This window comes from Amblyraja radiata, chromosome 4 (genome assembly GCF_010909765.2).
Source record: "Amblyraja radiata isolate CabotCenter1 chromosome 4, sAmbRad1.1.pri, whole genome shotgun sequence".
In the NCBI taxonomy this organism is placed as follows: domain Eukaryota; kingdom Metazoa; phylum Chordata; class Chondrichthyes; order Rajiformes; family Rajidae; genus Amblyraja; species Amblyraja radiata.
In genome coordinates this window covers 82,477,398-82,501,518 of record NC_045959.1, presented here as the reverse complement: position 1 = coordinate 82,501,518, position 24,121 = coordinate 82,477,398, and the positions used below count along the sequence as shown (strand labels likewise).

General features: G+C 45.0%; 1 protein-coding gene across 18 annotated transcripts in view; it reads left to right on the top strand.

Moving 5' to 3' along the window:
* ptprm (protein tyrosine phosphatase receptor type M) overlaps positions 1–24,121 on the top strand; it is a 940,804-nt gene that overhangs the window by 818,438 nt on the left and 98,245 nt on the right. For all 18 annotated transcript variants that reach the window (XM_033019867.1, XM_033019862.1, XM_033019861.1 and 15 more), the window contains 3 exons: positions 17,395–17,482; positions 20,248–20,324; positions 23,027–23,063. In XM_033019867.1, the coding sequence (XP_032875758.1) occupies positions 17,395–17,482; positions 20,248–20,324; positions 23,027–23,063 (202 nt within the window). The remainder of the gene's footprint in view (positions 1–17,394; positions 17,483–20,247; positions 20,325–23,026; positions 23,064–24,121) is intronic.

Sequence of the window (24,121 nt, the reverse complement as noted above, 5' to 3'; positions counted from 1 at the left end):
CACTGTAGCCAGGAATTCCAGTACGTTGGTAACAGTAGCAGTTGAGTAGGTGGTCCCTGTATCCAAGCAGTACTTCTCCCACTTTTTGATGCTGGACAAGTACTGTTTTCTTGTGGATGTTCGGAGAGATGTCGTGGAGTAATGGGAACCATGGCTGTGTAGGCCAGTCGGGTACTATCAAAATACCTGAAGCAGAGTCCATTTGTATTGTGCGTAGTACACGGCTGATGAGGCAGAAGGGAGGAAATGCATAGAAGAAGAAATTTCCCCAATCCAGTGCGAACGCATCTACCACTGCTGCCTCAGGGTCTGGTTCCCAAGTGACATACATAGGTACCTGGTGATTTAGCCTTGATGCAAATAAGTCGATATCTGGCGTGCCATATTGCTTAATAATCGTTGCAAACACTTTGGGGTTTAACATCCATTCAGTGTTGTCATTAAATTTGCGTGACCTGGTGTCTGCCACTGTATTTAGCTTACCTGGCAGGTAAGTTGCTGATAGCCAAATATGTATTTCGACACACCATTGCCAAATTGTGTTGACCAATTTGTTGCATGATATCGATTTTATGCCGCCCATATGGTTAATGTAGGCCACCACCGTAGTATTGTCTATTTGTAACCGTACATGCAAGTGATGCATATTGGATGCATATGCTTTTAAACCATAAAAGGCACCCAACATCTCTAGATAGTTAATGCCCAGTGTAAGTAGTAATGATGACTCTAGGTTAGTCCATCTACCACCTGTGCTGGATATGGAGTTAGTCGCTCCCCAGCCTTGAGCACTGGCATCTGTTTGGATAACTAAAGTAGGGTTAATGATGATGATAGGGCTGAAACTATGTCAAACGTTTTCTGCCCACCACTGTAGTTCTGATATTGCTTCAGTGGGTAATTTCATGATACGATCATAATGACCTGCATGTCGTTTTCGTGCCTGTACCTTTGCTCTTTGTAAGTTTTGATAGTGCAAAGGTCCAAATTGTGTAGCTGGAAATGCTGCTACCATTTCCCCAATTACTCTTGCTACTTGTCGAATAGTTGGTCGCTCGTTGACCATTAACTTGTTGCATGATTGTGCCAATTCAGTTGTTTTGTCTTTTGGCAAAGTTACAGACATGTGGGCTGAGTTAATTGTGAAGCCCAAGTAGTCCATGGTTGTGGATGGCTTCAACTTAGATTTATCTGGATGTAAGACAAATCCCAAGGTTTCGAACAACTGTTTGGTAGCTGACACAGCTGATATGCCAATTCCATGGTCTTGCCTACTATTAAGATATCATCAAGATATGCCATGACCATATGTTTTTGTCTTCTTAATATTGCCAGGGCTGGTTTTAGTATCTTGGTGAATAATCTTGGGGCTGATGTTAATACATTGGGTAATGCTTTAAACTGCCATAGCTGCCCCATCCAGGTAAATTCCAGGTATCTGCGATGATCCTTGTGAATGGGTACTGAATAGCAAGCATCTTTGAGGTCAATGCTTGCCATGAAGTATCCTTTGGAAATCAGTTGTTTGGCAGTAACAAACGTTTCCATTTTGAAATGTACATACTTAACAAACATATTTAGTGAAGTTAAGTCAATGATGATGCGACATCCACCATCTTTTTTAGTTTTAGTGAATATTTTTCTAGTATAAATTGTATTTTGTATCCACTAATGCTATTGAGTATATACTTGTCACTCGTGATAGACTCCCATGCTTCCTTAAACAGGTGTAATCTCCCCCCTATTAGTATTGCGCCCCTACTTTCTATATGCTGGTAGGAACCAGACCCACCTACCTCCATGGTTATGGGTGTTTCTTCTGTCTCTTCCCAGACCAGCGAGTCTTGCGCGTTGTCTGACGTGGCGGTGATGTTTGGCGGTGGCGCATTTTCCATGGGGTCCGCTCTGGGCCTTGGTCTAAAAAAGACTTCAGGTGGTGATATGCGGACCCCGAGCTTTCACCAGTCCCATAGGGTAGACGTCGACTGGTGGACGCGATGGGGTGCTGCCGCTTGGGTATTGTTGTTTTGGGTTTGCTCGTCCCGGGGTCAGCCCTCATGAGACCGAAAGTTTTTTAGAGGCCATATCCTTTACTTTTTTCGTGAGGTCTTTGCCAAAGAGCAGTGTGTCTGGCTCAGTGGCTGGGGTTTTGCACAACCCCGCAAATTTTGGATTTAGGGCAGGTCTTATAATTTCTTTACGGAGGTTATTTATCTCGAACTGCGTGTTGCACAACAGCGCGAGAGTTGGTTTGTGGTCATTTCCGTATTGTCCACAGAACGAGCAAATGATGTGATGGCTGACGTCAGGAGCCTGAGGATCCGCTGCAGTTTCAGCTCCTGGTTCCGAATATTTGTCCCGACGTGCCCCCAGATTTGGCTGATGACAGCCGGCACTTTGAGAGACTCACAATTTTTTGGAGCTGTGTACAATTCTAAGGCCTCATTAACCACCTGCTCCTGTAGGGCCTGTTGGAGAGGTGGTTAATGCTGGCCGCTAGTTTAGGCTCTAATGGCCTTCCTGCACGTGGGGCTGCCACGTAGCGGTCCACCACTCCCAGCAGCTCTTCCTGGTCCTGCACCCCTTGCATACTCCCGACTTCTTCAGCCAGCGTCCCCTCTTCCTGACCAGCCCAGTCCTGCTCGCCAAAGCTGCCCTCGGGTGAGGAGGAAGCGATGGCCAGTGCACAAGGCACTGTGGAGGGAGTGCCTGAACTCCCCCTGCGAGAGCGCCCCTCACGCAGCGTGTCTCGCTGGAGCACCTGCTCCAGGAGCCGCTCCATGCGGCTCAGGCAGCTGTCTCTCCCCCATGCGGGTGGAGAGACGTCCCCGTCCGACAAGTCGGAAGCCACCGGCCGGATGCTCTTCCTGGTGGCTATACAACCAGTCCGCTGCTCAGGCGCTAGCGGGGCTGGGCTCGGCACAGTGTCGGGGATGGCAGAGCGTCCGGTATGCGGTCCTACCGCCTGTTGCTGCCCCCGCCAGATGGAACGCTCCTCCGTTGGAGTCGAGCGGGGGACAGGTTTGTTCAAGAGCCTTTTTGTTCTCTGCCTGTAAAACAAAGCAGAAGGCTCTCCTGTGAAAGAAACCCGACCTCAGGGTACCTACCTGACGGTCCGTCTTTCAATCTGTAGCGGGAGCACCTGACTCCCGATGCGGCCGCTGTTGCACTGCTGAACGCAATGCCGCGCATGTGTGCTTAGCGGGCTCTTCATGTAGTCACTCACGTGACTCCGAAGTAAAATTATACTTTGTTGGCCTCCACAGCCCTCTTTGGCAATGAATTCCACAGATTCACCATCCTCTGACTAAAGAAATTCCTCCTCGTCTCCTCCCTAAAGGTACGTCCTTTCACGCTCTGGCATTTGGTCCCAGATCCTACCACCAGTGGAAATATCCTCTCCACATCCACTCTATCCAGTTCTTTCGCTATTCAGTATGTTTCAATGAGGTACCCCCTCATCCTTCAAAACTCCAATGAGGACAGGCCCAGTGCCGTCAAACGCTCATCATACGATAACACAATAATTTCTGGGGTCATTCTCGTAAACCTTCTCTGGACCCTCTCCAAAGCCAGCACATCCTTCCTAAGGTATGGGGCTCTAAACTCCTCACAATACACCAAATTCAGTCTGACCAGTGCCTTATATGTCATTCTGCAGCGTAGGTTTACCCTCCTCACTATCAACATCATCAATTTTCACGGCATCTGTGAACTTACTAATCATACCTCCTAAATTCACAACTAAAATGGTGTTATATAACAAAGAACAAAGATCCTACACTTCTCACAGACTTCCAGTCACAAAAACAACTCCCTACTGTCACATATCACTATCACTAAGCCAATTTTTGATGTAATTTGCCACCTTGCCTTGGATCCCATGTGTTCTGACATTCTGGAGCAATCGTCCTTGTGGGACCTTGGCCAGACCTCACAGAACTCCATTTAAACCACATCAACTGCATTGCCCTCTTCAATATAGTTATTTATCTCTTTTTTTTTAATCTAATAAATGACTCATTCAGAATATCCGACCAACAAATTTCAGCTGATCAATTCCTGCCTTTCCAAGTATAGATTAATCCTGCCCTTCAGACCTTTTTCCAATAATTTCCTTACCACTGACAGACTAATTGGTCTACAATTATCTTGTTTATTTCATTTTGAATAACATACCATTTTGCTGTCTTGCAATCATGAGATAGAGAGGGTAATTGTGTATTTTACCCAGAGTAGGGGAATCAAGAACCTCTTGGGCGTCATTTATGTGACATCCTAAAAATTGGTTGGCGCGTCGTGACACGCGCATGGCGCATGGTGCGGCGTGGTGGCATATGCAGTGATGCGCGGTAACGTGCGGCACCCCAGGATTTTGGAATGCTCAAAATCCTCGTGCGCCACCTGCGTGACGTATCCCTTGCGCACGCTGACGTACTGACGGCGTACGTGTAGCGCATGGTGATGCATGATTATGCACGGTGACGCACGAACATTGCCTATGCTAATTTATTATACATCACCGTGCGTCAACGTCCGTAACCATGCGCCGCCCGTACGCTGTCGGCGCACCATTTGCGCGTCATTTGAGCGCCGCACCAGGTCACCATCTGGGTATAAAGCTCGCGTGGTTTTGAAAAATATTAATTGGGAAAATCCTTGCCACGGAGATCGGACTAAGTACGAACGACATCACAATAGGCTCCCAAAAGAAGTAGGGCCCTCAAGAGCACTTGGCACGCGACTGTCGTACTGCTGGACGATTTTCGCGCGACAGTTACTACCGAGGTGTCGCGTAAATGACGCGCAAATGACACCCAAGTGGGACAGGCCCTTAAAGATTTCACAGGAACCTGAGGGGCAACTTTTGTACACAAAGGGTGGTAGGTGTATTGAAGGAGCTGCCGGAGGAGGTACACAAAATTGCTGGAGGAACTCAGCGGGTGCAGCAGCATCTATGGAGCGAAGGAAATAGGCGACGTTTCGGGCCGAAACCCTTCTTCAGACACGCGAGCCGGAGGAGGTAGTTGAGCCAGGTACTATCACAGCGTTTAAAACAAATTGGACAGGTACATGGATAGGATAGGTTTACAGCAGGGACTTCCAAACTTTTCAGCATGAGGGCCACATTATATATTTGGCACATCTTTGCGGGCCATAGGAAAAAAATTAAGAAATGTCAACCAGTCACTCACCCACACTAGAATTTCATCAATCAAACTGAAATCTCCTACTACAATATTTTTCTCTTTGTTGAATACAGATGAAAATTATTATTTGATAACCATGCCCATATCTTTTAGCTCCACTCACAAATTGCCCCTTTGTCCCTAATTGGTCACATTCTATCCCTCATTACCCTCTTGCTCTTAATATATTTATAAAATCCCTCGGGATTTCCTTAATCTTACTTGGCTGTGATATTGTGTGGCCCCCTTTTGCAATCCTAATTTACGTTTTAAGTTGCTGCACAGATAGTGGACGCATTGGTTGAAATTCTTCAGAACTCTGTAAACTCTGGGAGGGTACCAGTGGATTGGAAAGCAGCCACAGTGACTCTGAAAATCTTAGCGTATCTACGGCTCCCCTCTTTCCATGGCACATATTGTTTCTTCAAAACACTGCAATCAATTAGTGCAATGTAATTTCCCTTGCATTCAGCCAGGTTGAGTGACCCTCGATTTAGTTTAGTTTGGAGATTCAGCACAGAAACAGGCCCTTCGGCCCACTGGGTCCGCGCCGACCAGCGGTCCCCACATATTAACACTATCCGACACACACTCGAGACAAGTTTTACATTTACCAAACCAATTAACCTACAAATCCATACGTCTTTGGAGTGTGGGAGGATATCAAAGATCTCAGAGAAAATCCACGCCGGTCACAGGGAGAACGTACAAACTCCTTACAGACAACACCCGTAGTCGGGATCGAACCCGGGTCTCCGCCGCTGCATTCGCTACATGGCAACAACTCTACCATTGCACCACCGTATTCTATCTGCAATAAGAAGATAGACACAAAATACTGGAGTAACTCAGCAAGTCAGGCAGCATTCCCGGAGAAAAGCAGTAGGTGACGTTTCAGTTCAACACCCTTCTTCAGACCCCTCTTCCTACTTCTGTCTGTAATGTTTAGTTTAGCTTAGAGATGCTGTATGGAAACAAGCCCTTCGGCCCACCGAGTCCAAACCGACCAACAATCTAATGTACACTAGTTCTATCCTATACACTAGGGATAATTTGCAGAAGCCAATTAACCTACAAACCTGCGTGTCTTTGGAATGTAGGAGGAAACTAGAGCACCCAGTGAAACCCCATGCGGTCACAAGGAGATTGTACACAACCCCACACAGACAGCGCCCGAGGTCAGGATAGAACCCTGGTCTCATAGAAACATAGAAAATAGGTGCAGGAGTAGGCCATTCGGCCCTTCGAGCCTGCACCGCCATTCAATATGATCATGGCTGATCATTCAACTCAGTATCCTGTACCTGCCTTCTCTCCATACCCCCTGATCCCTTTAGCCACAAGGGCCACATCTAACTCCCTCTTAAATATAGCCAATGAACTGGCCTCAACTACCTTCTGCGGGAGAGAATTCCAGAGATTCACCACTCTCTGTGTGAAAAATGTTTTCCTCATCTCGGTCCTTAAAGATTTCCCCTTTATCCTTAAACTGTGACCCCTTGTTCTGGACTTACCCAACATCGGGAACAATCTTCCTGCATCTAGCCTGTCCAACCCCTTAAGAATTTTGTAAGTTTCTATAAGATCCCCCCTCAATCTTCTAAATTCTAGCGAGTACAAACCGAGTCTATCCAGTCTTTCTTCATATGAAAGTCCTGACATCCCAGGAATCAGTCTGGTGAACCTTCTCTGTACTCCCTCTATGGCAAGAATGTCTTTCCTCAGATTAGGAGACCAAAACTGTACGCAATACTCCAGGTGTGGTCTCACCAAGACCCTGTACAACTGCAGTAGAACCTCCCTGCTCCTATACTCAAATCCTTTTGCTATGAATGCTAACATACCATTCGCCTTCTTCACTGCCTGCTGCACCTGCATGCCTACTTTTAATGACTGGTGTACCATGACACCCAGGTCTCGTTGCATCTCCCCCTTTCCTAATCGGCCACCATTCAGATAATAATCTACTTTCCTGTTTTTGACACCAAAGTGGATAACCTCACATTTATCCACATTATACTGCATCTGCCATGCATTTGCCCACTCACCCAGCCTATCCAAGTCACCTTGCAGCCTCCTAGCATCCTCCTCACAGCTAACACTGCCCCAGCTTCGTGTCATCCGCAAACTTGGAGATGTTGCATTCAATTCCCTCGTCCAAATCATTAATATATATCGTAAATAGCTGGGGTCCCAGAACTGAGCCTTGTGGTACCCCACTAGTCACTGCCTGCCATTGTGAAAAGGACCCGTTTACTCCTACTCTTTGCTTCCTGTCTGCCAGCCAGTTCTCTATCCACATCAATACTGAACCCCCAATACCCTTTGCTTTAAGTTTGTATACTAATCTCTTATGTGGGACCTTGTCGAAAGTCTTCTGAAAGTCCAGATATAACACATGCACTGGTTCTCCCTTATCCACTCTACTAGTTACATCCTCAAAAAATTCTATAAGATTCGTCAGACATGATTTACCCTTCATAAATCCATGCTGGCTTTGTCCAATGATTTCACCACTTTCCAAATGTGCTGCTATCCCATCTTTAATAACTGATTCTAGCAGTTTCCCCACTACCGACATTAGACTAACTGGTCTGTAATTCCCCGTTTTCTCTCTCCCTCCATTTTTAAAAAGTGGTGTTACATTAGCTACCCTCCAATCCTCAGGAACTACTCCAGAATCTAAAGAGTTTTGAAAAATTATCACTAATGCATCCACTATTTCTGGGGCTACTTCCTTAAGTACTCTAGGATGCAGCCTATCTGGCCCTGGGGATTTATCGGCCTTTAATCCATTCAATTTACCTAACACCACTTCCCGGCTAACCTGGATTTCACTCAGTTCCTCCATCTCATTTGACCCCCGGTCCCCTGCTATTTCCGGCAGATTATTTATGTCTTCCTTAGTGAAGACAGAACCAAAGTAGTTATTCAATTGGTCTGCCATGTCCTTGTTCCCCATGATCAATTCACCCGTTTCTGACTGCAAGGGGCCTACATTTGTTTTAACTAATCTTTTTCTCTTCACATATCTATAAAAGCTTTTGCAGTCAGTTTTTATGTTCCCTGCCAGTTTTCTTTCATAATCTATTTTCCCTTTCCTAATAAACCCTTTGTCCTCCTCTGCTGGTCTCTGAATTTCTCCCAGTCCTCTGGTAGGCTGCTTTTTCTGGCTAATTTGTACGCTTCATCTTTTGTTTTGATACTATCCCTGATTTCCCTTGTTATCCACGGATGCACTACCTTCCCTGATATATTTTTTTGCCAAACTGGGATGAACAATTGTTGTAGTTCATCCATGCAGTCTTTAAATGCCTTCCATTGCATATCCACCGTCAACCCATTAAGAATCAATCGCCAGTCTATCTTGGCCAATTCACGTCTCATACCCTCAAAGTTACCTTTCTTTAAGTTCAGGACCCTTGTTTCTGAATTAACGATGTCACTCTCCATCCTAATGAAGAACTCAACCATATTATGGTCACTCTTGCCCAAGAGGCCACGCACAACAAGACTGCTAACTAACCCTTCCTCATTACTCAATATCCAGTCTAGAATAGCCTGCTCTCTCATTGGTTCCTCTACATGTTGGTTTAGAAAACTATCCCGCATACATTCCAAGAAATCCTCTTCCTCAGCACCCTTGCCAATTTGATTCACCCAATCTATATGTAGATTGAAGTCACCCATTATAACTGTTTTACCTTTGTTGCACGCATTTCTAATTTCCTGTTTGATGCCATCCCCAACTCCACTACTACTGTTAGGTGGCCTGTACACAACTCCCACTAGCGTTTTCTGCCCCTTAGTGTTTCGCAGCTCTACCCATATCGATTCCACATCCTCAAAGCTAATGTCCTTCCTTTCTATTGCGTTAATCTGCTCTCTAACCAGCAACGCTACCCCACCTCCTTTCCCTTTCTGTCTATCCCTCCTGAATATTGAATATCCCTGGATGTTGAGCTCCGAGCCTTGGTCACCTTGGAGCCATGTCTCCGTGATCCCAACTATATCATGGTCGTTAATAGCTATCTGCACATTCAACTCATCCACCTTATTACGAATGCTCCTTGCATTGAGACACAAAGCCTTCAGGCTTGTTTTTACAACACTCTTACCCCTTATACTATTATGCTGAAAAGTGGCCCTGTTTGATTTTTGCCCTGGATTTGCCGGCCTGCCACTTTTACTTTTCACCTTGCTACCTATTGCTTCTACCCTCATTTTACACCCCTCTGTCTCTACGCTCACACATTTAAGAAACCCTTTCCCTTTAACTCCATCCTCCACTATCCCATTCGACACCCCACTCCCCTTATTCAGTTTAAAACCACCCGTGTAGCAGTGGCAAACCTGCCTGCCAGAATGCTGGTCCCACACCTGTTAAGATGCAATCCGTCCCTTTTGTACAGTTCCCCCTTACCCCAAAACAGATCCTGGCCCTGTAAGGCAGCAACTCTACCGCAGCACCACTGTGCCACCCAAAATAATAGCTTCCCATAGTAACATAATGGCTTCCATCTTTTTACTTGTAACAGGTATTAAACAGTGTTGGAAGGACCTGCAGATGCTGGTTTGCACCGAAGATAGACACATAATGCTGGAGTAACTCAGCGGGACAGGCAGCATCTCTGGATAGAAGGACTAGGTGATGTTTTGTGTCGAGACCCTTCTTCAGACTTAAACAAGCTGACCACCAGCTTTTGGCCTTCCTCACTTTTGCATAAGCAATTTTTGATTCGTTATTTTTCAATCATAAAAGCTTCTCCAAATCTAGGGAATTATATCAATTTAAAACAAACACACAGCTATCTCACCAGCCCATTCTTTGAAAAATCTGAGATTAGAATCTGAGGACTCCAACTCCCTGCATCCGTTCAATGGAACAGTGTTGGTTCTGATGGGATCACCTTGTATTCAAGCGGAGTCTATTCACTCTCTTCCCGTACGTCAAATGCACAGACTCTTGTTAGACTTCCTCTGTAATAGCTCTCCTGTCTCCTTTTCTCGTCATTATCTGACATCCTTTTGTCTCGTTTTTTGTTTCCTTGGTCGTAAGGAATAGGAGTAGAATTAGGGCATTTGGCCCATCAAGTCTTCTCCGCCATTCAATCATGGCTGATCTATCTTTCCCTCCTAACCCCATTCTTCTGCCGTCTCCCCATAACTTCTGACAGCCTTTGTCACCTTTTTGGCTCCTTCACATCTCGAGCCTTTGTCCACCCATCTGTCAATCAAAACTCCCCTACACCTGTATCTGAAGAAGGGTCTCGACCCGTAACATCACCCATTTCTTCTCTCCAGAGATGCTGCCTGTCCCACTGAGTTACTCTAGCATTTTGTGTCTCTCTTCAGTTTAAGCCAGCATCTGTAGTTCCTTCCTTCACCATATCACTTGTCCTTTTTTCCAGCTTTATTTTTCCTAATCCAATCAGTCTGAAGAAGAGTCCCAACCCAAAAACATTGCTAGTGCATGCCTTTTAGTTTTAGTGATACAGCGTTGAAACAGGCCCTTCAGCCCACCGAGTCCATGCCCACCAATGATCACTTGTACACCATTTCTATCCAACACACAAGGGATACTTTACTGAAGCCAATTAACCTACAAATCGGCATTTGTCTTTTCAGCCAGAAACAACCCTCGTAGTCATAAGGTATACATCCTGCGAATCTGTGGAATTCTCTACCACAGAAGGCAGTGGAGGCCAATTCACTGGATGTATTCAAGAGAGAGTTAGATATAGCTCTTAGGACTAACGGAATCAAGTGATATGGGAAGAAAGCAGGAACGGGGTACTGATTTTGGATGATCAGCCATGATCATATTGAACGGCGGTGCTGGCTCGAAGGGCTGAATGGCCTTCTCCTGCACCTATTTTCTATGTTTCTATACAAACTCCGTGTAGACAGCACCGTAGTCAGGATCAAACCCGGATCTCTGGCGTTGTAATCCAGCAATTCCACCGCTGCGCCACTGTGCTCCCCTTCCAGTGATGCTGCCCGACCTGTTGAGATACTCCAGCACTCTGTGTTCTACTCAATATTCCAGCATCTGCAGTTCCTCATGTCTACTCAGTAGCTTCAGCAGTAGGGGTGTTGTAGAATTTTAAAAAAGTAAAACAGAATTGCTCTTTAGAAGTAAGTTGGAAGAGCCAGCGTGTCTTTTAGAGCTTCTTCAACTTGACATAAAGTCTATTGCAATTTTTCTTGTATCTGAGAAGCTCCACTGTTATGAGTCTGAGTGACAAACCTCATTATAAACCATTTGTTTTATACCTGGGAACACAGTGGGCAAGGAGCCTGAGATTTGATTTTTGATCTTATAAAAGATCCACAAAAGATGGTACATGTTCAGAAAGAGTTACTAATGTCTTCTGAAACAAATGTTTGTACTTACGCTGCGATTTCTGATTGGAAAGTATATTCCCAAGTTTCACAGAGTGGAAACACTGAATTATTTCTGAAATATGCAAGAATTTGTAGAAACTCCAACATGGCTTTTGACAGCAAATTATGGAGGGAAAGAAGATAAAAGCTGAAACTGATATAATCGGTTAGGATTTGTTTAGATTTACTTCAGTATAATTAGAAATAATTATCACTATTGGCTGCACAGGCTCTGTAGGGGTGAAATGAATATTCAGTTTCTGTGCAGCATAGTTTTGCCTGAGGGCCTTTTTTCTTCATGCAGTTTATTGAAAGGCCTTCATAAGGAGTTTTGCTCTGAATAAAGTAAAGCCTTGATCATGTTCAGTAAGAGACAGGTTGCAGTTATGGGTCAAAGCAAAATGTACAAATGGATTCAATTTTCAATTCCTTTTCTTCCTATAACTTTGCAAAGAGCTTTTTGCACTGCACCATATCTTGAGATCCAGTTTCCTGTTCATTCCATCAGTACTGCCTGAGCAGAAATGCCCCAGCTAGTTAAAACACAAAAGGGGACAAAGTCAGGGCTGCCAACATTGGGTGAGAGTTGAGTTCTGGAGTAACTCAACAAGTCAGACAGCATCACTGAAGAACGTGGATATGTGACATTCCGGGTCAGGACTCGAGTCTGAAAAAGGCGCTGACCTGAAACATCCATCTGAGAGCCTCTTCTCCCAACTAGTTCATTTTAGAGATACAGCATAGAAACAGGCCCTGCAGCCCACTGAGCCCACTCTGACCATTGATCACCCGTTTAAACTTGTTCTATATTATTCCACTCTCTACACACTACAGGCAATTTACAGAAGCCAATTAACCTAGAAAACCCGCACACCTTTGAGATATCTGGAGAAAACCCATGCGGTCACAGGGAAGACGAGCAAACTCCACACAGGCAGCACCTGAGCTCGGGATCAAACCCAAGGCCTCGCGTTGTGAGGCAGCAGCTCTGCTCCCCCTCCCCTTTCAACCCCCCACAACACCCCCCACCTACTCCCCCCCCCCACTCCTTTTGTCTGAACCCTGGCTGACCTTGCACCAGTTTCTTTCCCCCCCCCCCCCCACGCCCAAGGTCTGTTAATTAGCTCCACAGTTCACAACTATGTATCCTTTTGGGCTCCCACCTGTCCCTATCTCTAGCCTTTGTCCAACAATCTGCCTGTCGGGGTACCCCCTCATCTGAGGTGACCTGTTTCCGGCCATCATTTGTCCTGCCTATTTTCACTGTCAGGTTTTATTTCCCTGCTCCCCCTAGTACAATGAGTCTGAGGAAGGGTCCAGACCCAAAACGTCACCTATCCATTTTCTCTATCAGCTCCTCATGAACTCTCATCACAACATTATTTACTCGTTGCAGCACAGACAGAGGCCATTTGGCCTGTGACACAGACCCATCTGTTTTGCCCAATCATCTTGTACTTTCCCGATATTTTCGGAGACGTGAGTTAAATTGATTTGAGATTGAACTGACAAAAAGATAACATGATCGTATTCGCAAACTCCTGCCAGCTGATCCAGTTCAGAAGATGACTTCAAATTATCTTTGTTTTCTTAGGTATAATATCTTTTAATAAATTTTCTATACAAAAATAAATCTGACTTACGAAGGAAACAATCAGTGAACATAAGTGAAACATTTGCAATGCTTCGTTATAGTTTTTTGAGAATTTTTCATCATTTAAAGAAACATATCTTTTCACAGGCAGAGTATGATGGTAAAGGTTTTGTAAGTTATCCAAGAGGAACAGCATCTCAATTCTGCTTGGGTAACTTACAACCCAACAGTATGAACATTGAATTCTCCAATTTTAGATCATTTCTATAAACACTTCCCTTCCCCTTCCCCTTCCCTTTCTCTGCCCCCCCTACCCCCCTTACACCCATCCCCTTACACCCCCCCCCCCCCCCCCCCCCCCCAACCCCCTCAGTAAAAGTATGTTACCTAGCTTCACAGTTCACAACTATGTATCCCTCTTCTAGGGCTCCCACCTACTTCTATATCTAGCCTTTGTCCAACAATCTGCCTCTCGGTGAACCCCCTCGCCTGATGTCATCTGTTGCTGCCCATGATTTGCCCTGCCTCTTTTCACTGTCATTTTTTCCTGCTTCTCCCATTACAATCAGTCTGAAGAAGGGTCCCGACTTTTATCAGAGGGTGTTGAATCTGTGGAATTCATTACCATAGAAGGCTGTGGAGGCCAAGTCAATGGATATTTTAAGGTGGCAATTGACAGATTCCTAATTAGTATGGGTGTCAGGGGCTATGGGGAGAAAGCAGGATAATGGGGTTGAGAGGGGAAAATAGATCAGCCATGATTGAATGGCGGAGTAGACTTGGCTGAATGGCCTAATCCAGCTCCTATTACTTATGTACTTATGAAACATCATCTATCCACTTTCGGCAGAGATGCTGCCTGACCTGCTGAGTTATTCCTGCATTTTGTGTCTATCTTTGGTATAAACCAGCATCTGCAGTTCCTTTTTATTACAAAGATATTGGCGACACATTGTACAACAAAGCTTATGTTTGCCAGTTCGAGAAAGAACAGGTGATTAACCAGAAAATAGACACAAAATGCTGGAGTAAGTCAGAGGGACAGGCAGCATCTCTGAAGAGAAGGAATGGGTGACGTTTTGGGTCGAAACCCTTCTTCAGACTGATGTCAGGGGAGAGGGAGATCCATAGATAAGGAAGTGTAAGGTGTGAAACCAGGACAAATGGGATGGAGTCAAGGAAAATGTAGAATAGATCATTGTTAGCTGGGAGAAGGTAACAAATGTAACGTTCCAGTTTGTGCACAGGCTGAGGCAGTTGTCACACATAGCTCCCAATATTGACACCATTTTCCACCAATATAGACTTCCAGCTTTTAAAACTATTTCTCCTTTATCCTAATTAACATTGTATGCGGAGCCTGCTCCTGCCTTCATTTCATTTTGCCTTGTGAATCAAACAAAAAAAACGAATTGGCAACAAAAGATTTTGAAGAAAAAAAACACATTTTGCACAGAAATACCATGAATTCTCAGAGGAGAAATAAAACTATTTCATGCTTGAAGAGTCTGTTAGATCATGAAAAGTTCCCTCAGGACCAAACACATTGCCATAGAACCGAGAGCTGGACTCTGATGATGCATTGTATAGATTGAATTTAAGATGATGTTTGTGTTGGCTTTGATGATTGTAAGGCAAACACTACACCAAATGCTGTCGGACTAAACTAGAGTACACTTTTAAAGCGGCAGTCAAAATTCATTGAGCTAGGATTACTGACTAAATGGACTTCACACTGTGGTGGCACAGTGGCACAACCGTAGAGTCGCTGCCTTACAGCGCCAGAGATCTGGGTTCGAACCTGACTACGGGTGCTTTCTGTACGAAGTTTACACGTTCTCCCTGTGACCATTTGGGTTTTCCCCGGGTGCTCCGGTTTCCTCCCACATACCAAAGAAGTGTAGGTTTGTAGGTTGATTGGCTTCCCTAAATTGTCCCCAGTGTGTAGGATGGAACTAGTGTATCGGTGACTGGTGGTCGGTGTTGTCTTGGTGGGCCGAAAGGCACGTTTCCACGCTGTATCTCTAAAACTAAAACTAATTTTAAAAAGCTACAGTTGCTGGAAATCTATCCCTCTTCCCTCCCCATTTGGCCCCATACACCCATCAACACACCCCCTACCCATCTGGGTTTCCTCTCCCATGGCCTAACCTCCTAGCCTCTCCCATATATGGTTCTATCTGTTTAGTTTATTAATATTGTTGCATGTAATGATGTACAGTTGCGTGCTCTCCGGTCAGCGAAAAGATTATACATAATTAAAATCAATCCGTCCATATAGTCCAGATATAGGATAAAGGACATAATGCTTAGTGCAAGGTAAAGTCTGGTAAAGTCACATTAAAGATTGTTCAAAGGTCTTCAATGGAGTAGATGGTAGGTCAGGACCACTCTCTAGTTGGTGATAGGACGGTTCATAGAAACATAGAAATTAGGTGCAGGAGTAGGCCATTCGGCCCTTCGAGCCTGCACCGCCATTCAATATGATCATGGCTGATCATCCAACTCAGTATCCCGTACCTGCCATCTCTCCATAGGTTCAGTTACCTAATAACAGCTGGGAAGAAAGAGTCCCTTAATCTGGAGGTGGGTGCTTTCAAAACATCTGAAGAGGAAGTGACCAGAGTGAGACTGGTCCTTGATTATATTGGTGGCCTTGCTAAAGCAGCATGGTGTAGATGGAGGCCAATGGGATGGAGGTTGGTGTGCGTGATGGTCTGGGCTGTGTCGACAACTCTCTGCAATTTCTTGTGGTCTTGGATGAATCTGTTCCCAAACCATGCTGTGATGCGCCTCATTAAAATGTTTCATACTCCGCAACTGCAGCGTATGAAGCATTTCTTGGGGACACGCTGAACTTTCTATGTCTTCTGAGGAAGCCCTTCATTCATCCCTTATCTTTCTCCACTTATCATCTTCTAGCCTCTGACTTCTAGCCTTCCTCCATCCCTTCTCCCACATGATATTCTCCCTGGGCAGCACAATGGCGCAGCGGTAGAGTTGATGCCATACAGCGCCAACAAACCAGGATCGATCCTGACAATAGATAATCCCTCTACGGAGTTTATACATTCACCCCGTGACCGCGTGCATTTTCTCTGGATGCTCTGGTTCCCTCTCACACTCCAAAGATGTACAGGTTTGTAGGTTAATAAGCGAGTTCGGTATTCCGACTGTGCATGCCCAGGTCATAGTTCATTCGCTATAAACATTCTCGGCAACTGTGGTGCTGCTTTGTGTGCAGGCTTGCGTTTCGTCTCTGGTCTTGGTCGGGCCTGGGTCTCCGGCACTGCGGGAACTGTTGAGATGCTTCTTGGCCGTCCCCATCCCCTCCCTGGTGTCCCGACACTGTCCGGAGGTGGCTGGAGGTGTTCGTGGTGGCCCTGGCGGCCCCGGACCTGCAGCCAGCGCGGTGGGGGGGGAGGCACTGGCTTCAGATCGGCTCTGCCTAATCCGCCGGGTTGGCCGGCAGCCCTGGGTTGGCCGGCAGTTCGGAGCCGGCTCGGAGTGGTGGACTTGCAGCCGCTGTGGAGGGGGGACGCTGGCTCCGGCTCGGCTGTGCTCTGGGGGATGGGGACAGGGATGGTCCAATGGCGGTTCGGCAGCGCTTGTGGCGCCGGGGACCCAGGTTCAATCCTGGCTGCGGAGGAGGTGCGGGTCTCTGTGCGCACTTTCCCCTGTCTCCCACTCGCATCTGCCCCCTCTAACTCGCTGTTACACCCCGCTCTCCCGCCACCTGGCACCCCGTTCCTCAGATTAAATATATTTTTACACATAAATCATGAATAAAGATAAGAATTTACATACAGTTTACACAGCCAGCGCTACGTTCATTTTTTCTTTATAGCGAGTCACCTTTGACAAATCCCATGATTCCTTGCATTTTTTGGAATACCGAACTCGCTTATTGGCTTCGGTAAAAATTATAAAATGTCCCCAGTGTGCACTTTAGTGCTAGTGTATGGGGATCGTTGGTTGACAAGGACTCGGTGGACTGAGGGTCCTGCTTCCACGTTGTATCTCTAAACTAAACTAAACTAATCTAAACTAAACTAAACTAAAATCACAATCAAGTCATCCACAGTGTAAAGATACAGGATAAAGGGAATAACATTTAGTGCAAGAGAAAGTCTAGTAAAATCCGATTAAAGATAGCCTTAAAATCACCGTTATTTTTTAACACTGTCACTAATTATAACATTAAATTTATTTTCTCTGTTCCAGAGCTTTTACGAAGGACAATCTGCCCCGTGGGATTCAGCCAAGAAAGATGAAAACAGGATGAAGAACAGATATGGGAATATCATTGCTTGTGAGTACCGTTACGCCAGGAAAGTGATCACAAATCGTGATATATGTATCATAAAAGCAGCAATACGGCTGTAACAGTGCTGACTGATCTTAGTTTGAGACAGTCCGCTGAGCTTACAAAGTTTTTAAGCCTTTGATTATTCATCTCTTATTCGTGATGCTAACTATAGATGCCCTAGGCCATTTGCAGCCCAGTGTCTGTTATCTTCAGTAGATTTCTTGCTATATTCGCCTCTGGCCATACACTTGTTTTTTGCCCAGCTGTGAAATGCAAACTAATCACCGTCTCAAAACACTTCTTCTTTGCAGCAGAAAAGGGAGGCAGAGTTGAGTTATCGTTAGCCTAAGTTGTCGTGCCTTCAATGCAGCGGGGAAAAGTTCAAGTAAAAGAGAAAACTATTAAAGGTAGACAAAGAATGCTGGAGAAACTCAGCGGGTGAGGCAGCATCTATGGAGAGAAGGAATGGCCAACATTTCGGGTCGAGACCCTTCTTCAGACAGTTGGTACTGTTGAATACCACAACCCTGCCAACCTGTCTTCACTCTCCATAAGGCCATAAGACAGAGGACCAGAATTAGACCGTTGAGTCTACTTTTAGTTTAGTTTAGAGCTGCAGCGCTGAAACTTGCCCTTCGGTCCACCAATTCAGCGCCGACCATCGATCCCCATACACTAGAACTATCCAACATACTGGGAACAATTTACAATTTTACCTAACCCAATTAACCTACAAACCTGTATGACTTTGGAGTGTGGGAGGAAACCGGAGCACCCGGATAAAACCCACACGGTCACGGGGAGAGCGTGCAAACTCCGTACAGACAGTATCCATAGTCAGGATTGAACCCGGGTCTCTGGCGCTGTAAAGCAGCAACTCTCCGGCTGCGCGACCATGCAGTATCCTGCCATTCAATCAATGGCTGATCTATTTTTCCCTCTCAACACCAATCTCCTGCCTTCTGCCCGTAACCTTTGATGCTCTTCCTTACCCATATCCACGATGTACTCAGCACCCTGTGGTGACCAACGTTCATGGAAAGCCTCCAGAGTCCCCGTGGACACCGCACGTTCCCACTCCAGAGGCACGTGGGCATGGACCTAAGCCCGGAAGAGGGGCAGGCAGTCGACTTAAGCAGAACTGCCCGCTGCCTTTGGATGGTCATCTTAGTCAGGCTGAGGAGCAAACCGACAGGGAAATCCCCGCCCCTCCCCCCTTCCCCCTCCCCCTGACCGACCCTCCTCCTTCCATACTGGGCATCGGGATGAAATCAGCTTTTCCCAGTGATGGTGAGCTCCACACCCCCACCAGAGAATATTGGATCAGCCATGATTGAATGGCAAGGGGTGGCCAGGTGGCGCATCGGTAGAGTTGCTGCCTTACAGCGCCAGACTAAATGATGCACGGTGCTCATGTAAGGTTGGATTCTTATCCTATCAAAGTCTGTCATAGTCTTCAAGCAAACATACTGCTACATAAAAGATAACTGCACTGCAGTGAAGACCAAATGATGCTGTTAAAATAAAAAAGGCGAAGCACAGAATTTGTTCTTGTTTGGGGAAATTCAAGGCTCATCTCCATGGTGGCGATCTTTACCTCAATTTCTCCCTCAAAAAATGAGCAAAATGATAATCAATTTGGTTGTGTATCATGAAAGTTCATCTCCTCAGATCTCTTTCAACTATATTATAAAATTACTCTAGAGTTTTAAGTCCTTCCTATGTGCAATATTTTACACTTGGCCCTGTATTTTCATTCTCATCACTTTGCACTTCCTTGCTTAATAGCTAACATCATAATACCTCATATCAAGGATATCGCATATATTTGTTTAAAATTGAATTAAGGTAGGGCAACTCTCATAATTGCATCACCATTATTTCTTCAGATATGAAGAGCCTGTAGAATTGTGAAGGCCATCGCTGTGATAAAACAGGATCTTATACATCATTAAATGATTTGTGCGTTTGACATGTAAATTAGTTGTTGAAGCCCCATTCCACTTCTCCATATGTACAGAAGACCCCTGATTTATATTAGTTCTCTTTCCCCATCAGCAATGCTGTCTATATGCAAATAGAATTTAGAGTTTTGTAGCAACATTCTGCTTTGTGTAGAAACAGTGGTTTAAAGTTTAGTTTAGAGATACAGTGTGGAAATGGACCCTTCAGCCCACCGAGTCTACGCAGGCCAGCGATCACCCATTCACAATGTTTAAGAAGGAACTGCAGATGCTGGAAAATCGAAGGTAGACAAAAATGCTGGAGAAACCCAGCGGGTGAGGCAGCTGAGTTTCTCCAGCATTTTTGTCTACCACCCATTCACACTAGTTCTATTCTACACACTAGGGACAGAGGGGGAAACCGGAGCACCCGGAGTATATGCGGGCCTGATTCCGCGCTGTATCAATGAACTAAAAATGAAACTAATTGTTATCTCAATTCTTCTTATGTCCATCCCACTGTTTCTTTTACTTTGTACCAAATGTGGCCACTCTGATGTTGATGCTTATTAAGGCATAGTCAGACAGCGTGGAAACAGGCCCTTTGGCCCAACTAGCCTACACTGAACAACATGCCCCATCTACACTAGTCCCATCTGCTTGTGTCTGACCCATATCCCTCTGAACCTGGTCTATCCATGTACCTGTCTAAATGTTTCTTAAACTTTGCGACAGTAACTGCCTCAGCTGCCTTCCCCGGCAGCTCATTCCATAAGGTCTGTGACATTTATTTATTTACTAATCCCTGGCTGTTTGGTTCTTCAGATGATCATTCCCGGGTCCGACTGCAGGCTTTGGAGGGTGATTCAAATTCTGATTACATTAATGCAAACTTCGTGGAGGTAAGTGACTGAAAACTGGAACGTATCTTTGAGAATTTATTTTAGCTGATTAAAGGCCATTGTGGGTGAATGAAGATTTCTTTCAAATGTGTGTTCCCAGCGTTTGAGACCAAATAATTTGAGATGATTGTACGCCTCCTTTTTACTCTTGCTTACAATTTGACTGGGCAGCTTGCAATGCTCTTCCCAGCTTTTGCTCTTCCAGTACCTGTCATGCTATGATTTCTCCTGGGAAGGCTCTGGTGTAACACTAATTAATGATACAAAGTGCTGGAGTAACTCAGCGGGTCAGGCAGCATCTCTGGAGAAAAAGAATGGATGCCATTTCAGTTGGGAACCCTTCTTCAGACCCAAAATGCCACCCATCCTTTTTCTCCAGAGATGCTGCCTGTTCCGCTGAGTTACTTCAGCACTTTGTGTCCATCTTTGGTAAAAACCAGCATCAGCAGTTCCTTTCTACACTGATTTAAACATTTCTATTCACTGACCTGTGTCTATCAGAAACAGGCTATCTGTGTGGTCATTGTCCAGCAGAAACTCTTTGTTATGAGCCATGGGTTGAATTATTGTACCATAAGGAGTTCAAATAAGATAAGGTCCCACAAGGAAATGAGTATATGTGATTGCCTTGTGTAAGAATGTAAGTGATTTTGTAATCAGTCTGGATCACACTTTCTCAAGGAATTGAGAAACTTTCTAAAGAGACCAGTGATGTGGAAGTAGTTTGTTGTCCATTATTGGAACTTATTATTTAACAGCTGATCTATCTTCTACCCACCTGAGACAATACTGAACGATATGGGTTTTATTCCTGTTTCTCAGTGAAATTAGTTTTTACTTTAGTTTAATTTAGAATTACAGCACGGAATCAAGCCCTTTGGCCCACCGAGACTGTGTCAACCAGCGATCCCCGTACACCAACACTATCCAACACACTAGGAACAATTTACAATTTTACCAAGCCAATTAGTCTACACACCTGCACGACTTTGTGTGGGAGGAAACCGGAGCACTCGGAGAAAATCCAAGCAGGTCATGGGGAGAACGTACAAACTCCATACAGATAGCACCCGTAGTCAGGGTCCAAACCAGGTCTCTGGCGCTGTAAGGCAGCAAGTCTACCACTGCGCCACTGATGCCTCTTACAGTAATTTAGTAAAGGCACATGTGAATCTGCATGGAAGCAAATTGCTTCAGTTTATGTCAAACAAATTGTATTCTTAACCTGCATTCTCCACCCCCCCCCCCCACACACCCCCCAATCCCCCCAACCCCCCCCCCCCCCCCCCCCCCCCCCCCCACACCCCCATGCATGCATCTCTCCAAACTGCTGAAGAGTAATTATTGTTTAACTTCATGTTTGCAATGTGGTTATCTCAATTTTTAAACAAATAACACTCATCAGGTGTGAGGTACCTTCTAGTTTATTTAATTACGTATATTAATAATTAATGGCCAGATGGAAATAATTTGAGGTTATAGTATTTTGAGGATGATTTCCCAACAACAAAAATGACAGGGAGAGCAATTTATCTTTAATTATTCATATCCAAAGTCTGCAAGAGTATCGCCAAGTGGTTGAATTCACTTCCTGTGCATTCAGTTCATTAAAAACAATGAAACCCACATGCTCACAGGGAGAATGTGCACACTCAACATAGACGGCACCCAAGGACAGGATCAGGATCGAACCCGGGTCGCTGAAACTATGAGGCAGCAGCTCTACCCGCTGCACCACTGTGCCACCCATTGTTAGCTGGACAATATTTATCTTCACTCCATTCCTCGAAGCTCTCCACCCTTTCCTCCTTCTGAAACTCAAAATGCAATGCCTATTCTTAAACTGTAACCCCTGGTTCTGGTCTCCCCCAACATCAGGAATATTTTTCCTGCATTTAGCCTGTCCAATCCTTTAAGAATTTTGTATCTTTCTATAAGATCTCCTCTCATCCTTCTAAATTCCAGTGAATACAAGCCCAGTCGATCCTTTCTTTCATCATATCTCAGTCCTGCCATCCCGGGAATTAATTTTGTGAACCAAGCTGCACCCACTCAATAGAAATAATGTCCTTCCTCAAATTAGGAGACACAAATTGCACACAATACTCCAGGTGCGGTCTCACCAGGGCCCTGTGCAACTGCAGTAGGAGCTCCTTGCTCCTAAAGTTAGATCCTCTCGCAATGAAGATTAGCTTTCTTCACTGCCTGCTGTACCTGCATGCTTACTTTCAGTGACTGATGTGCAAGCATACCCAGGTCTCATTGCACCTCCCATTATCCTAATCTGACACCATTCAGATAATAATCTGCCTTCCTGTTCTTGCCACCAAAGTGGATAACCTCACATTTATCCACATTAAACTGAATCTGCAATGTATCTGCCCTCTCACCCCACCTGTCCAAGTCACCTTGCAGCCTCATAGCATCCTTATCGCAGCTCACACTGCCACCCAGCTTTGCGTCATCCGCAAATTTGGTGATGTCACATTTAATTCCCTCGTTTAAATCGTTAATATATATTGTAAACAACTGGGGTCCCAGCACCGAGTCTTGCGGCACCCCACTAGTCAATTTCTTCTGCAGGAGCATTTTAAAAATTTTGAAGTAGTTCATTGGTTTGATTCTCAACATTTATAAGAGAAAATCTTTGCATTAGAACAAATTCCTACATTATCTTACTGAGCTCTTATTCCATCTTCTAGGGTTATCACAGACCGAACCACTATATCGCCACCCAAGGTAAGCAAGTGATACATTTCTTAGTATGAGTGCGCAGAATCATGGCGCATAGCAGACAATGTTCATATGTTGTTATAGTTTTTGCTATTCACCAGCATCAATAAAGAGAAGGAAGTGCACCATGCATTATATTTACAGTGAAGAAACTTTTCAAGTAAGATGGATTTCTTTGATGTCTGACATATGCGGGGCCTCTGCTTTATGGTGGCTTTTCCAACAGTGGTATAGGATAAATTAAGAAAATGGTGTGCTCCTTTTCCTCACTCCCTCTTCCCTAGCACCATCCTCCCACACACATACACGCACAATGAAGAGAGAGAGGATGGGGAGAAGAGAGAGAGTGAGAGAGAGAGAGAGAGAGAGAGAGAGAGAGAGAGAGAGAGAGAGGAGGGGAGAGATAGAAGGGAGATGGGAGAGAATGATGAAAGAGTGGGGAGTGAAGGGGAGAGAAGGAGGGAATAGAGTGGGAGAGAGAGAGAGCAAGAGGGAGAGGGAGATGGCTGGTCTCTGGACTGTTCAGTTAAATAACTGGCAGAGTAGAATATTTTGTCAATGATCAGAAACTGGCACAATACAGAGAGATAAATGCCATTAAACAAAATACAGAAAATAAATGAATGCTATACACTCAACATGCAATTAGAAGGCATTTGGTATGTTGACCTTTAATTGCAAAGGAATTGGAGTCCAGGTAAGTCGTGCTACAATTGTGCAGAGCTTCAGCGAGGCCATACCTGGAGAACTTGTGTAGCAAGTCTCTGTACTCCAGGTAGGATTTATTTACCTTTGTGTATGTTTGTCTTGCTATTTCCTGGTACTGATATTCAATGAAGCTGAGAAGGATGAGAAATATATAGTTTCATGAAGGATTAACAGGGTAAATGCTTAGGGGGCATTTCCCGTTTAAAACCAATTGGCTTAGTCTTAAAGTCATGGATGAACCATTCAGGAATGATTGCAAACTTATTTTACACGAATGGCTGTAATTTTCAACCCTACGGCCGGTAAGTGCTCATGCATTGAGTACATTCAAGCTGGATCATGTTAGGCAAGGGGAA